This window comes from Maylandia zebra, linkage group LG14 (genome assembly GCF_041146795.1).
Source record: "Maylandia zebra isolate NMK-2024a linkage group LG14, Mzebra_GT3a, whole genome shotgun sequence".
NCBI classification, from domain to species: domain Eukaryota; kingdom Metazoa; phylum Chordata; class Actinopteri; order Cichliformes; family Cichlidae; genus Maylandia; species Maylandia zebra.
Window position 1 is genome coordinate 34,798,087 of NC_135180.1, and position 17,233 is coordinate 34,815,319.

The following is a 17,233-nucleotide window of genomic DNA, read 5'->3' on the forward strand; positions in this document are numbered from 1 at the left end:
ACTTTAAGCAGCGTGTTTTTATTCTTACTTCGCTTCACCAACTCCTCTTAGTGTAGGATGAAGGGACAGTGCCTCATTGACTGACTGGGTGTGTCTTTCTGTGTGGCCGTTGCATGTTCCCTCAGTGCCTGTGAATTTCCTCTGGGTAATCCGGTTTCTTCCCGCAGTCCAAAGATGTGCTTGTTAGGTTACTTGATGTTTCTAAACTGGCTGTAGGTGTTTGGTTTTATGGCTGTGTTAGCCCTGACCTGCTGAGGGTGTACCTTGCCTCTCACATTACCAGGCTGAACTTTGTGGAGGGGTGGATTAGCAAATAAAACTTGGGCTGTCCATCTATATCCTTTTGTTTGAAATTGCAAGGATGCATTCTGCCAAGCTTCTGTACAACTCAACCAACTCTGAGTTGATTAATGTACAATAAAGCTTTTTTTTTGGTGACCTAGATTATGCTTATATTTATATATTTATATTTTGATAGCTACGTTTGTTTCCCACACCTACCAAAATCCACATCCTTTTTTTATACACTGTGTGATCTGCCACAATTGCAACAAATAATTATCAATGCCCTATGTTATATAAAGCAGTAATATATATATATTTTTGGTTATATTGACATTTTATCAAAAGCTTTAATTATGTTATACAGTTCAGTGTAGTATGCAATTTTTAAAGGTTCGCTGGTATCACTGGGTGTGGTCATGATGTTGACCCAGCAGCTTCACTTATCTGGGTTTTAAAATGTGTCCCACATCCTTACTAACCCTTGCAGATGTTTCCTGAAGGTCTGATGAGCTGGCAGTCTGCTTCTGTATGTGAATCCTGCTCTGAGGAGGAAATACGAAAATGAGACCTGAAGTATAAAGTCTATGTACTTCCTGTTGACAGAGAGTCCCCAAGGTGATGACAGAGTTTCAGTCCAGCTGTGTTACCGTAGGGTCTGTGAATTTTGGGAAAGCAAGGATAAGATTAAAGACTGGGACATGAAGGACTATACACTGGGGACCCGCTCTGAGGCAAGTGAACTAAGATTGGATGTAGATTTGGGACTGAAGATTTCAGCACAGGATCAGAAACGAGCAAAGAGGGAACAGAAGTCTAGTGTGAGATTAATAAACACAAACAATAAATGAATGTGTCACTATTCAAAGGTACACTTTGCCAGTGATAACATTAGACTCTTATCATTGTTTCAACACATCTGATTTTTGACATCAATATCAGGTATTACATCCTACTCTGAGAGCTTAGAGTTCATTCTTGGGTGAGAGGCCATGGCTGTTGGTGCAGCAGCTACAGCAGAGACTCAACGACAGGCAAAAAGTGACTGATGGCTTTTACAATTCTGGCAGCTGTTTATGACAGCTTTCCTGATTTTTTTAAGACAGTTTTAAAATCCTGGAAATTAAGGATTAGCTTTGTTGCAGGCTCCTAAACTCAGACGTTGGAATTCCCTCCGAACATGGCAGAGCAGTCTGGTCATCTGTCCAAAGCCGAATGCTAAAATTGAAAAATCAAGTACTGCTTTTTAAAATGTATGATAACTAATTGAAGGGGACATGAAACACTACAAATATAAAGGCTAATTGACAGCATTGGGCCCTGCTCTCAAAATCTGACATTGATATAACTGTCTGTGAAGCTGGATTTAAGAAAGAATTGCTTAAAGTTTTAAAAACATGTTTAGTGCCGTCTTCTGTCAGTACGGAGCATGGCGTCTTGTGGTTGGTTGGTTGGTTGGTTGCGGCGGCTAATCCAATTGTTAAGTGATGACGTATAAAACCTGCTTCCGGGTCCAAACTGTGTTTATTAAGGCTGTTACATGTTTTAATGTTTTGTATCTTGTTCTATTTAATCCAAAAAAGTGGAGCTTTTATTACCGGTAGGCCTATTCCTCAGCAGCACATTTCAAAGCTCAGTTTTTAAAACCTTACAATGTAACTTCAGCCCAGCCCATGCAGCTGTATGTTAATGATTAACCTCACCTTGTGGATGGATTATCTCAGTTGTTCTCCTGACTGAAGTTTGGTCCGTTTACAGCATCCTGCCATGCAATTGCATTTGTCGGGAACCCTCGCATTAACTTTCGAGTGGAAAAAAGTTTAACGTTCATCATCCAGCTTCACTGTGCTAATGTCTTTATATCATGCTAACCATAGCTGTGTAGCTAGCCACCACGTATCACATCATTATATACATGCTAACTTCAGTAACCCTACAAACGTATACTGTTTAGTTTTCTGTCTTCATTTGTGTCGGAAATGAAGACAGAAAACTAATTTGTGTGTTAGTGTTTTAATATTTCAGGAATCCCTCCGTCAGAACATCGTCTGTCATCTTTAGATGGAAACTAGCGAGCTAACTCCCTGCTAACTTTGAACTCCGTTAAACTTCATAAATACTGTTTTGGTGGATACCTGGATGTTAAACTTAATTGTTACACCAGAGCAGCAACACCGATTATTTTATTAAACATTAAAGAATTTAGACAGTTTGTAACTCTCAGTGATGCCGCAGTGTTCGATTGACCTTGGGACCAGAAGACGTGTTTGGACCCAGAAACTGCTAATGACTTAAAGACTTACATTAAAGACTTACATTAAAGACTTACATTAGTTGGTTAGCTAACTAGCGACATAGAACGTAATGGCACTAAAACTAAAAATCGGTTTAAGAGGATCATGTTTGTGCTGCTCCTGGCTGCAAGACAGAGTTTCATGTTAAACCAAGGATATACTGTCCACTAGCACCAAGTGGTTCCACCTTATTTGGCTAGCGCCACTCAAACAGGACAGCCAACTTGTGCACTGTTCTGTGTCAGAGTTGGAAAAACAAACTTGTCCTGTAAATCACTTCTTTGCATTAATTGTGGAGCTGGATTCTGGATGTGTTTCATTCAGAACAGAAGATTTAAATGGGGGGGTTAAATGCAGTTACCTTGCCAGAGTTTCAGACCACTCAGACTGTTTTTGGTATTTTTCTATAAGAAGATTTATTTATTTATTTAAAGTTACAATATAATGTGTTTTCATATTTTATGTTATCATATAAAATCTGTCACAGCGATACAGCTAGTGCTTATTGAAACAACATACATGAGGTACAGGCTTAAGCTTCAACCAACTCTGAATATCTCTGAATTTCAAATATTTGTTGTGCTTTTGGCCTGGTTAAAATCACTGTGCAGGGATTTCTTACATGGCCTTACATGGACACTGAGCACACCATCCCATCCTCCCCAACCCTCTCAGAAAGGGTTTCCAACTTCTACTTAGCAGTTCTCTTGAAATTTTCAGAGGTTAATCATAAAAATTGTGTCTATACAAATGGAACAAGGGTTGTGTTTAGATTTTCCAGGAAAGGCAACACGAGACAGCATTAGATGCTTTTTATTCTTTCGAAACAACGGACTTTAAAGCCAAGTATTGGTTCATGCCAGAGGAACTGTTAACAGAATGCAGCTGAAGCTAGGTTTCCGGCTAAGCCTGTACTACAAGATGACAGTGTTTAAGAATTGCTTTAAAATTCTCCCTTTTTAAAAAGCTTTTTTCTTTAAATTGAAACAGTGGTGCATTGAACTCCCTGGTATGTTAGGTATTGGCCCTAAGGTCACTCTGTCATTGTGTGCTCTACTTTTTTAATGCACTGATGTTTATGTACTTGTTGCTGTTGAATGGGTAACACTTCTGACACACCCAGCAAATGAGAGGTGCTGCAGAGCCCTGCAGAGCAACCAGGAAACACGCTGTTCAATACAAAAAAACAATGCATGCTGTTCTGTGATTGAATGTGTCTCTGGTTCTCAAACAAGGCTAGAGCCAGCCAATCAGGAGACAATGGGCATTTAAAGTGATAAGCTTAAAGAGCGAGTGTTGGGGGGGGAAAGCAAATCTTTGGAGAATTATACCTTGATCTGTGCAGCACTTTCTATTTTCAGGGCTTAAGAGTCTTAATTTTATTACCTCTGCAGAACTCCAATCTTTGCCTGGGAGCACAGGGTTCATCAGGGATATCCTCAGACTGAAACAATGTAAAGCAGTAGGCACAGAGGAGAACGTCCAAAGTAAACAGCCTCAGCTTCAGAAAACAAACAGCTTATATCATCTGTAAGTGAGCTGGGCAAAAAGCTTCTCCAGTTCACTATTTACAAACAAAATTTCCCTTTTCTCCTCCTATTTCTGTTCAGCCTGGCTCCAGCTATTTGCAGACCGTTGAATTAGCTTTGGTTTGTTTTCAGTGCAGAATGATCTAATCGCTAAATCAATAACCAGCCGTTTTTTCAGCAAGTGAGATAATTATATTTATTTGGCTTCTGATGCTTTAAAGTCTGATGTTTCTGAATGGGAAGGCTGTTTCTGGCAATGGGATATTTACAGGGGTACATTTGTCTTCCTCGTTCTCTTATTCTGAGAAGCTCAGTCCCACACTTCCTGTTAGCCTGAGTGAGAATGGGCATTAGTGATTCAGCCTTTTTCCCTTTCTAAAATTATTTACTGTTATTTATAAGATGAAAATGGCATTGCAGTATAGCTTTTTTTAAGTTGATGCAAATTAAGAAGCTATAGTTATTTTTGTTGTTTACAATGTAAGGATATGAACATGCAGGATGTCCAGGAAATCCTCAGATCATTGCATTTCCTGACTGTTTTGTGGCCTTTAAGTTAAGATTGAAATTAATCATCATTGTTATTAATTTATGTGTCATATGAAACATGAATGGAAACCAAATAGCTTGTAACAATGGGCCCAATACCCTCTCAAAGCACCCCCAACACGACATCTTAAGGCATACCAGTCCACAAAACACATATTGACCTGTCGGGGAGACTCCTGCACACGCTTAGTTCCTCCTGAATCGGATGTTTAACCAGCAGATGGACCCTCCTCTCAACCTGAAACACACTACTCCTGTCCCCATCACCCTAATCTGCCAATTCACAGGCATCCAAGCAATGTTTCAGGGGTGTGTCAACCAAAACAGCCCCAGAGCCATTCAGGAGCTCCAGGGATTGTCATCCACCCCAGCGCCCCTGCCATCAAGGACTTGTTAAACTACCTCAGGGATCTCGCCCCGAGCAATGGGCAAGTTGCACCCTTTATCCTCAGACGTGAGACGAGTCACCTGACAATTAGCAAGACTTTATTCAAGGCCTGCAGGTTTAATACAATTATATTTATTTAATTTTAAACTGTTTAAAAATGAACCCCAAAATTGCCAAAACAATAAACAAGTGTGTGCATTATTTTAAATACCGACAAATTGACCGATTATATTGATTATGCTTATTGTATTTTGTGGATAATTTTCCATTTATTTATTTTCTTTAACAGTTTTTGTTTTCTATACTGCTTAACATAACAGTATCCCCATCAAAGTATCTATAAATATAGCACTGTCGGAATGAAATATAAACTCTATTGACAGAGAATATGGAAAATATGCTTGTAATACAGTGGATCTGGCCGAAGGAAGACTTTCTATTCAATAATAATCATCATCATCATCATCATCATCATGCTTTTACATTTGCTAAGTTTACATTACACCAAAAGGACGTTTATTAGGAGCTTAATGATTGCCTGCTAAATCAATAATCCCTCAATTTTAATTCATGCATGCTGAACTCTGGTCTGTTTAGTATTTTTATATCAATACAAATACGCCATCTAGTGTGTGCAAAGCAAAATGACCACTTGACTTTGATTAAAACTTCCACAGAACAGTCACTCCAGATGTATTTGAGACTGTGGTTGTGGCAGAAGTATCAGCAGTTGTTTTGCGATGGTACCACAGTGGCAGTAGTGACAGTAGTAATGGTTTATGTAACAATAATTAAAATTCTGTAATCATGTGCACTTTAGATTTTAAAGGGTATAGTGCTTCAAAATGCTGCGGTTCCCCTTGAAGCTGACCAGCTAAATTTAAATAAAAAAATTAATAACATACAAATCTAGAGATATTACTATACACTGTATGTCGGTATGAATCTGTACTGATTTAAAGTGTTGCCTCTTTAAACCCCATTCGAGGTTTCTAGTTAAATCTTAATTAGAAATATTTTATAACACAGTACAGTAGATGGGATTAGCTAATAACAATGAAAGATTACAGTTTTTGTATTATAGTACTTTCACACCTATTATCAGTATGAAGCACATGCAGGACATGCTGTATATTCTTGGCAGTAGTTACTGCTGCTAATGCAAAAAAAACAAAAACAAAAGCTCCATACTGTAAATCTGTCATTTTCCATCTCAATCAAACATCTTTTTGCCATTTCAGCCACATATATATGGGATTGACTCTGAATTGTCCATAGCCAATCCCCAAATGGATTTTCCAAGATAATAGACAGCTGTATGATCTGAGAGATTTGTGATGTAACTATAAAGAGGCTTCTATCAAAATTGCTGAAATCAGCCCTGATATTGATGTCTAATGGAGCAGACCTGATGTTAGTTTCACCACACAAAGGAAAATAATATTAGAAAGAGGGGAAAAAAATTCCCAGTTGACCAGATGTGTGCGCGCTCATCAGTCTGCAGCAGAACAATAACCGTAATGGCGGCTTGCCATTGAATTCTCCCTTTTCCATCACCGAGAAGGTGAAAAGACATATTTTTTCAATATGGAAATGTGTTCTATTTTTCCAGTCTCATTGTGAAATAATGGCTGTTTTGCTTGCCTCTTGACTTCCTATAATAATTAATCATGTGAAACAGCCCAAATACTTGTCACAGTTCACTGCTCTCTATATTTTCATTTGTAATAACTGGACACAATGAGAAGGTAATTCATTTTCGGAGGTTCAAATCTCAAAGAAGGCGACGATGATTTATTCTCGTTCTCCCTCTTTTACTGACTCGCTTTGCTCTCTCTTATTTTCTAGCACAAACTTAAGCGGTGCAACATTGTTTCAGTGAACTAGCAGAAAATTATCCAAAGTGGCAGCACGTGGAAATGCAATGCATGTGCAACAAAACAGCAGCAGTGAGCATCACATGAGTGATTATGAACACATTAGCAGTTTGAAGGTCAGAGGATAATGTACAAATCTGGAATCTCAAGAATGATCGTGGCAGAAAAACACAAAGTGGAGAACGCCCCTCTCAAATATGTGCAGCCACACACACACACACACACACACACACACACACACACACACACACCACACACACACACACACCACACATAGCAGCAGTTTAAGCACAGCGTGCAGAGAATAATGTAGATTTATATAGAAGCTCATAAACCTCCTCCAGACGTGGTGAAATGATGGGTGTGCACCCAGCCGACCCCCCACCATCTGTCAGGAATTACCAGAAAGCACGCACCTTCAGATTTAAACTGCAATCTCTCCTTCCAGGCTCCCTGTTTGGATGTTTTTCTCTTTATTTCTTTTTTTGTATGCAGTTCAGTCCAGGGATCAGTAAAAAAAAGAGATTTTTTATTAACCACTTTACTCATTTTTATTGCATTGTATTTTAGATAAACTGGCCATTATAAAATGAGCAATTTCTCCTATTGAGAAGTTGAATCATGAACAATCATGAGTTTCCACCCTCATTTGAAAATATCTGAAGTAAAAAAATGAGTAACGCTGGCACTGTGCTTCCATGCTGCAGCTTCTAAAAATAAACAGGCACTGATTTGAAAGAGTAATTAAGTCTTTAAACATATCACTACAATTCACTTTCCTCTGATGCACTCAGGTCGTGTTAGTTTCACTCATAAATCTTCAGTATGATGGCATGAGTCAGGGCAGCCACTAGAAAAATAAAGAGGAACACATCACATCTGTCTCCTTTCAATCTCACAGAGTGGTTGAGCCTCCTGCTCTGCATCGACTGTCCTATTGATTTTTGCGATGAAATTGAATGAATACCGGGTGGGAGGACAATTATGCATAAGTGGGAGTGGGAGGAGACTGACTGAGCTTTCGGAAGAAGTCTTACACATACACTCTTAGTGCTACTGGGTTTGCAGAACTCTGCATAGGACGACTTCTTCTAGGAGGTCTTTTTAAAGGTTTTAGAAGTTAACACTTCAATTGGATGGTGATGGTTAAATTCCAGCTTTAATTTTTGAAGCTGAAGCCTGACAATGAGATTTAAGATGATTAAATATTAGATTTGTTCTTAACAGTTATGATTCACGTTATACTTTTAGTTCACCATAAAACTAAATATAAAATGACATATATACATAGTGTCAAGAGTTAATTGGCTGGCTTTCCTCTTCATACAGGCCATTTCATCCCAAGTGATGTTAAACTTATCTTTCCTTAATCGAAGAAAGAAAGAAAGAAAGAAAGAAAGAAAGAAAGAAAGAAAGAAAGAAAGAAAGAAAGAAAGAAAGAAAGAAAGAAAGAAAGAAAGAAAGAAAGAAAGAAAGAAAGAAAGAAACTGTCAACATTAAATGAACTATGCTCTTTAAAATTCATTATTATGAATTTTTGAATGTACACTATATTTTAAACTTTCCAAAAAAAGTGCAAAAATCCATTGTACAAATACATAGTTTACTGTGTTTATGAGCCATAGCAAGCACATGTTAAATTATGCTTATTATCATTATGTACATGCAAAAATAAACCACTAGTTAGGACACTTTGCCACTCAGTGTTTTATTAACCCATGTACGACTAACAGGGCCAAAAACGCACGCATAAGAAATAGTCTGTGGAATCCATGAAATCCACGAGAACATGTTTACTGAGGAGCGGCAACACTCCTGCTCTTCGTCATGCTACCATAAGGTGGCACCAATGTTCCGCCACTTGAGGCACCAGAGCGGCTTTTTACAGCCTGATGATCCATTTAGCTGCAGTCAACCTTTTAACCAGTGTTAGAGTAAGAGCCAGAACAGCCTACTGTATGTACACTACCAGACCCTGCATGGAAAGCAGGTGTGCGCCAGCAACACCTGCTTTGAATGATTTACTCTTTAAAAAAAAAAGAAAAGAAAACTGTGTCTATTTCAAGTGACAGAGGAAAAACAGGCTTTTTAAATTAGGAGACTGATTATAGAATTACAGGATTAAATATTTATATCAAATTTAAGACCTTTTAAACATTCTTAGTGGACTATTCAGCTGACTTGTGTCTGAGCTGTTCTTGCCTCTTGTCCTTAAGTGACTACATAACATCTTGGACAACAGGGAATTCCAGGCTTTGGTTCCAAAATGAAGAAAAAAATCTTAGTGGTAACTTTTTCCATAAGAAAACTGCATGTGGGAGTCCAAATAAGATTTGTTGTTGGCTAAAATGAAGCTTTTGCATTTAGATTAGGACGCAGAGGGAAATCTGGGATATTGCAGGAATCTTGTCCTTCCACATTGCATGTGTTGCTCGGGAAAGTTTGTGGCAACTGCTTGAAGTGTTTGGTCAGTACCCAAAGCTGTAGAGGAGTTTGCAGAACCAAATCTCTAAAAACCGTTTCCTTAACATCTGCTCATAGACCTAACCTAATAAAAACTCAAGAATGCTGTTAGTCTGTGTGCTTTATTGCTTATGGGGTTACTTCACTTTTTCCATATGCAGCAGCAGCAGCATGGGCGATCTGGCTGTGCAGGACCCTCAAAATTCTGCTTCCAGCGAATGTTGCCTCTGCTCCAAATATATAAATGTCCGTGTCGAGCTGAAACTGTGCTACAGTTCAGATGCTTGCTGCAGCTCATACAGTTAGGTGCCTGCAGCATCCAGGCCTTTTGTACCTCTGAGCAGTTCCTGCTATTTGTGGTGCGGAATCTGTTTCAGACTGCAGCTTGGGATCCATCTGCCTTGGATTTGCCACGTATTTCCAGAGCAGGAGTCTGGCTCACCGGTGTGCTTCTCACGTTGATGTGAAATAGTGTGAGTGGCTGCTCTGTGCGTGTATGCTCGTGCGTGTGAACAAGCAGGACAATGTCACCTTGACTACAATCTACAGGAGGCACCGAGGACGATCGGCATCTGTAGAGCTCTGGACGGAGAAGGAGAGCGGGGGTTGAAGATATTTACGTGTCTCTCTGAGTGTGTGTGTGAGAATTTGCCAAACGTGTGAGTGTGTGTGTGCGTGAGAGAGGGAGAAACAGTGAGGCGGGTATAGCTCTCTCACACAGCTCACAGTGCTGGAGGATCCCTCTTCAGACCCAGGCACAGCGACGCAGAGATGTCAGGCGCAGCACACACAGGTGGGTCATACAGAGCAGCTGAGGGGACAGGTGGGCCTAGCTCAGGTTATGTAATTCCTATGCTGTCAGCCATGTTTTTAATTATTATTATTGCATAAAATTGTTGCAAGACTGACAAAAATGTGAAAATAAGGGGGGAGGAGACTTCTTCTTCTTTTTTTTTTTAATACAAGTAGGCTGAACAGGCCTACAGTCTGGCCAGGGTCATCTGGATTGGTCCAAGCTCTCTGGACACAAAAATCTGGCAAACAATAACAAATATGAACAAAACAGTTTTTATAAAAACCCTTCTTATTCATGTCATTCCTTCTTAAGTAGAAAAAAAACACCCTTCATGCTCTTGCCAGTTGAATTCCACTCGCTGATTGAAATTTAAGGCAGAAATCAGCTGCAGGTTTCCACGTGTGTCCGAGGCGGCCTGCCTCGGCCTTTACAGACCTTCAAACAGCCGCAGCGGGACCTTCAAGCTCCCGTTCAGCCATAATTGCATTTGCCGCTGTAACGGAGTAAAAACCCGCCGCCGCCGCATCCTTCGCTCTCCGTCACGTGACTCCGCCGGCAGAACATATCCGAGTCCTTTCCGTTTTTCTGGACTAACGCAGCCTCCAGCTTCGGCCAATCGCGTCTCGGCGGAGGCGTCTCTCTCTCCCCCTCTCTCACTCCCTCTCTCAGTTTTTCGCTTTCTTTCGTGATGCTTTCAGTTTCTGTCGAAAATCAGTGATTCTGAGCTTCGCGCGCACTCAATTTTGTCGGTTTGCTTGAGCGCATTACGCATCGTTTCTCTTTGGCCTGTTTAGCTTCGGCTAAAGCGTTTGCTTGCTGTATTTCATTTAACCTCATTCGGTGCAACTAAATTTGAGTCTTGGATCACGAGATAGTGAAAAGTGTTGTAACACAGCGCGGCTGATTATTCATAATTAATATAAAAAGGTTTGTTTTTTTTAAATAACGTGCAGATTTTGCAAAGTGAGACATTTGTCCAGTGAAATGGGGAACTGAACAAAGTAAAAAGCAACAATTATTTTTGGTAAAACGTCGGAAATCCGAGGGTGCAGAAAACGAGAAAGGTATCACGAGGCCCTGTGACGTCAGCCGCTCCCCTGCGCTTCCTCCAGCAGCCAGTCAGCGAAGGGATGCTCTGAACGCAAGACTGCAGCATCTTCACCGAGAGAACGAGCAGGAAAAAACGTCTCTTTCTCTGTCTTCCTCCAGCTCCGAATCTCCGGACCCTTCTCACCCACCCGTCACCCCTGGGTGTCTTCGCGACTGGAGCCAGGAAAGGATAAGAAGAACGAAATTCTAATAGCCTAAGAATCGGATTTTTTTTCTATTATTGTTATAATTGCTTCACCGATCACCCTTTCCTTTCTTCTCTCTTCGGCTGATTTCGCCTCTTTGCGCTTTGCGTTGTGTTTTTGTTTTGTTTTGGTTATTGTTCCGTTTCGCTGGTTATTGCAGAGGAGCGCCACCATCCTGTACCGCCTGACATGAGTACTGGTTGCAGCGGAATGATACACATATCCTAGCCCGCTTATCTGAAGGTTGATGGAACTGTGACGCTCCACTGGCACGTTTTTAGTAGCCTAGAAGTCGCTCCATCTGCAGAGGTCTCCCGTTTTCTCCCTCTCTGAGCCGCTCCAGCGTTTCTTTCTTTCTGCCCCTGCGCAGCATCTCTCTGTACGCACGGCGCACCACGGAGAAACGCGCAGCTAACCTACCCCGTTCGTAGGAAACAGGCGTATTTTGCAATTCCTAAATCGCTTTTACCCTCTCCAAGGACTCATCTGCACGGCTACGCTGCGTAAAAAAACGGAAAGGGGGGATTTAAACGCAAACGCAGCCTAAGCATCCAAGAGCAAGCTCGAAAATGATGGCCGGCGGAGCAGTACAACAAAACGGCATTTTCTCAAATCCTCACCATCACAATCAACAACCACACATGGAGTCCGATCCCCCGGACTCACGTAAAAGACCCCTGGAGACCCCAACGGAAGCCAGCAGCACCAAACGTACAAACACGGGAGGTAAGAGCGGGGATGCGAGAGCTGTTCGGGTTTCGGTGAATGTTGCTTCGTCTTGAGGCAGGCAGAGAGAAAGGAGAGCAGGTTGATCTGATTCTTGATGTGCACCGTGGCGTGGTGGAAGGGCAAATTCACACATTTAGGGAAATAAAATAAAATGATACAGGGCAAATTTTAGGGAGACCGTCTTTTTTTTATTATTCGCTTCGTCATAAGCGACAGTCATTTTCCATCAGTATTAAAATAATCACGGGTCGCCGCATTTGATGGAAAGGAAACAATGAGAGGGACTTGGGGGTGGGGGGTGTTATTTGGAGGGAAGCCGTCGCTTCCCCTCTTGCACATCCTGGATGATTTAGCCTCTTTACATCAGCCGAATTGGGTGTTTTTATTGCGTCTTAAGATTTACGCGCAGCCACAGCGGCCATGCTGGAGCCAAAATGAGGATGTAAACAAGTGAAAGCCAGATCAGACTAGTGCGTGATCGCAGGGTCTCATCCCGTCGACGGATGACCTTGTGATAATCTCACACATCAGCCACCATCGCCGCTTTGTGTACAATTACACAAGCGGATAAACAAGCGGACTCATATTAACAGCAGCCCTGTGGCGAGCTAGGGAAAACAGGGGGAATCCAGAGCAGTTTAGAATGCGACAGTCTGTGTTAATGCAGTGTGTCAGGGAGAGGATATTTTTATCATTCATTGTTGTCCTGATTTTAATATTCTGCGGCTGGAAGGGAAAGCTGATTTCTTTTCCACTAATTTCTTCGATGAATGATTTCTTCATTATTCTCTGGTTTGATGAAATATGGATATGTCACCATGGTAATCACCATATTTGGTTTTTTGTTTACATGCTGTCATGCGCCAAGCATTCCCATCATTACAACCATCAGTAGCCTATCCTGGCCATGCACCCTATCATGGACATTTGGACATACAATACACCTTTAAATGTGCTATTTATACTCAGCAAAAAGATGATAAAGGTTTAGGAGACTTTTTAAAATGCTGCTGGAGATTCTGGGAGTGTGCTTAAATAGTTAGATTCTATAGGTTTTAATGGGACCTGATCTTTTAGTGCAGAGAGTTCAATCTGACTATGATTGTGAAGACTGAATATTTGTAATGCCAGTTAAACTGATTTGAAGACTATAGTTATATGCTTAAGGTTAAGATACCTAACGTGTTCTCTAATGTGGAGTTTGTTAGAGTTTAATCCCAACTGTAATTCTCACCAGGGCCTTAAAGATTGCAAAACAGCATTTAAAATTTTAGCTTTAAACTCTGAAATGTCTTCAGTGTTAAACTGAATTCCCTGAACAAACAGAACAAAACAAAAAAAACGCCCCAGGGAATGTAATTTTCATTGCAGGTAATTCTGCCCGTATATTAAAGAGGAACCTCCATCGTATTAGAGAGGGTGAGCATGACTGAGCTGTGATTGTTGGCCTAATTTCTCAGTCTTGATTTGAAATGGTCAGAAGATTTGGCTTCGCTCAGTTAGTGCAACTGTTATGGCTGCTGTAATACGATCTAAACATAAACTCTCGCAGATCCATAGGGCTTAAGTGCCCTGTTCCTTTTGGATGACAATGACAGGTGGCATAATGTGAAATTTGAAAACAAACTTGTGTTTAGTGCGAGCTAAGCGACAGACTCCTCTGGATTACTGAAATTCATGTTCTGGTAGATTTTTGCATGACTTGGCCCCGGTGAAAAAAAAATCAGGACGGCCATTTATAACAGATTCTTCAGGTCCCACCAGGAAACATGACAGCCATCCTCAGGAGTAATAATTAGACAGCGAGCGAGGAGAGTCCGACTGAGGAGGTGTGAGCTGCAGGTTCGCCAGCAGTGTTTAACTCCAGATCGATGCAGCACTCAGAGCACTAAAGGCTCCTCCTCACTGTATGTAAAAAGCCCAGGCGGCCCCTCTGGGGACTTTCTTCCTGCCTGCGTAACACTCAGGCCGCTTGTCTATTTAGACAAATGAAAAGGTTGGAACGATGATGATGATGATGATGATGAGACAGCTAAACAGACTCAGGCAGAGGGGACGGCTGCAGTGCTGCCAGGTCAGCCAGCAACATCAGGCCGATGATCCGATAGCATTTGGTTGAAAATGAACAAGTAGCTCCTACACACACACACACACACACACACACACACACACATGCAAAACTACAGCAACAAAGAGGAATCAGAGCTTGGTTGTGGGTCTATTGTGACAAATTTTGCACTGACAGTAAACTCTACTCTGTTCTGAAAATGCATTTTTGTTTGAATTTTAATCAGAGTATTTGGTCTTGGTGATTTAAAGCTAGAATTCTCTGGATAACAGCGTTGAGCCTAACCTAGATTTTTACTTGGATTGAGATACGCAAAGTGTTTGTATGCCTGACTCTTGATGGAGAGAAAACATTCACCATGTAACGGCTGATTTTAGCCAAGCAGAAGCTATATTTTTTCACAGAGAACATGCTTTTGTATTTGATATTTTTAAGCTGCACCCACGCTGCAGTTGTAAATTTAGAAATCAAAGTGGTGCTAAGAGATCATAATAATGGTTGTTTTTATGTATGATTAGTTTACACCACACACTCCCCACCCCTGTGCTTCCTCTCTCTGTAGTGGCCTTCCTGCAGCCCCTATTTGAAACTGAAGGCATTGTATTCCCTCACCAAGAAACTGAGACTCATGGTAAGAGAGACTTTGATTTTGATCTTCTACCTGTTTTATAATCTTTACTGTGAAATTCTGATTCACAACACAGACTTAATGTGCAAAATCCTGGAGTAAAGAAAAGATATAGGGCCTTTAATGAGGTGATCTGACTGCTGCAGGGCCTGATATTTAAATAGGATTTAAAGCAACATTTAACACCCTCATATCCTGCTCATGATTCAGGATAATGCATGCTGATGTTTTTTATATTGTATGTTACCAGTTCCATAACATTCATTGTCATGCTTTTTATACAAATCCAGTGTTTCTTTTGTCATGATACTCAACATTGCTGCTCAGATGATGACCTTTGACCTCATGCTAGCCATGCCATCAAAGCATTTGGGTTTACGACCGCTGATGTATTGTTGAAATGTTCATTCACTGTTCACTGTGGTTAAATTGTGCTGCAGCGTGCACCGTGCAGCTGCTGCTGGGTAAGAGATGCATAACAGGAAGACTGAAGCTTTATTGAGTAGACCTAAAAAAGAAGGAAAAAAACTTTTTAAATCAAAGAAATTTATCTTTATCAGAGTTTTAAAATATTTTGAAGTCTTTTTTTTCCTCCAACAGCTGCAACTTATAAATATGTCCAGATACAGATTTTAATGCCAGGGCATTTCCATTCGTATCAATCAGATCTGCTGCGTTCATTAGAAGCGAGAGAATGCGTTCGGGTCAAAAATGATGAGAAAAGATGGACCTGGATTTTTCCAGTGTCCAGGGTTTATCCAAATATCTGTGTGTGCGTGTTTGTGTGTGAGAGGGAGTGAAGAAAAAGGCAAGCGACAGGAAGAAGGAGCTGGTTTGCTGTCAGACTGTAGATAGGACAACATGGGACAGCTATAGCCCTGCAGGTCATAAATCACAGCTATGCCTTATAAAAAAGCTGAAGGTCTTAAAGACGGAAAGATCAATGAGGACCTGCAGTCGCTGCTGTTCACAAGCTCCCACCCCCACCACGGCTTTAATCCACCAGCCCGAGCCCATTCTTATCTCTGCGCCTCCCGCTCCCCTCACTGCGTCCAGCAGGGTTCTTCTAGATATTAAAGAATCTCAGAGTTCCCTTTTATCGTGTACATATATGATCAGAGACGTTTAATGAGATCATTCATGCTTAATCCGGTTTCCTATGTTTAAATAGATTATTTACAAAGACGGGCTTGATCATGATGAATTCAAAGGATAAATATCCTCCAGTAGTTTCATGATTTATACATTTGGTGCCACTCAGGGTTCAATATTTTAATGTGTTAATGTGCTTTGGTCTTTTCCTATCATTTAATTGTATATATATATATGTATATATATATATATATATATATATATATATATATATACATAGCTATGTGTGATGTACAGCTTTACATTAAATTTTTTCAGCTTAGCTTTAAAAGAAGTATACTGTTATTAATTTGAAGTATTTGTGTTATGTGCAGTGAACTGTAGCCACTTGAAAATAGATCCATAACTCACTAAAAAGCTTTTTATAACATGAAATATTTTCCAGTGCTTCATGTAGAGAATGTTTTTTGCATTATAATATTTTATCAAAGCGTCCTGGAAGTTCCATGTTTTTCATTCACTTTAATCCAAGTAAGATGTAGCATCCAGCACCATAGGTTAAAGCACCGGATTGATTTGTTTGGGCAAATGCAAAGAACCAGTACATACAAATACCCAGAAACAGCCTTTCAGTCTAAAAGAAATTACTGTGATTCAGTCCACTGAAAACAAATGCAGCTTTCAGGGGAAAAACCTGCTTGTATAAGCCATTAAGAAGCCTTACGTAAGCACCAACCAAATAAACTGGAGTGGGTTTTTTTGTTTTGTTTTTTTGATTTTCATGTAGGTGATCAGGAAACCAACATGTGACTGTGTGGGAGGTGTGCAGGTTTATCAGCTTGGATAAGTTTGCTGACCTTGGTGTACAGAGATTCTCAGTTCTTTAATTATAAGCCTTTAATGTTTTTTTTTCTTCTTTCCCCTCTTTTTTCCCTCCTTGTCTTCTCTGCTGCCTTTAAGATATAATACATTCATTTAGTAAATGGATGGACTGGCAAGCAAGTGCTGGGAAGAAGAAGGAGGGGCTTGAAATGCCCTTGCCAAGTGACATTAGGGGACTAGACTAGCACTACACTCAAAGCTTTCCGTGTGTGTGTGTGTTATATGTTCGACTTCGGGTACAAAAAGCAAAGATGAAGTTTAACGAAAAAGATGAGGTGGTGTGTAAATGATATGTGGCGCTGCATGCACACACTTACAGTAGCAGACCCAGAGTCAGACTGTGACTCGAGCCTTGACTATG

General features: G+C 40.6%; 1 protein-coding gene across 2 annotated transcripts in view; it reads left to right on the forward strand.

Annotated features, from left to right (window-relative positions):
- Window positions 1-10,841: 10,841 nt before the first annotated feature.
- Window positions 10,842-17,233, forward strand: part of nova2 (NOVA alternative splicing regulator 2) — a 94,041-nt gene continuing 87,649 nt past the window's right edge. Inside the window, exons 1-2 of one of the 2 annotated variants that reach the window (XM_023154401.3) lie at window positions 10,846-12,199; window positions 14,833-14,901. In XM_023154401.3, the coding sequence (XP_023010169.1) occupies window positions 12,043-12,199; window positions 14,833-14,901 (226 nt within the window). In that variant the 5' untranslated portion in view covers window positions 10,846-12,042. Of the gene's footprint in view, window positions 12,200-14,832; window positions 14,902-17,233 lie in introns of both variants that reach the window. The other variant, XM_024804839.2, reaches the window with a different exon arrangement.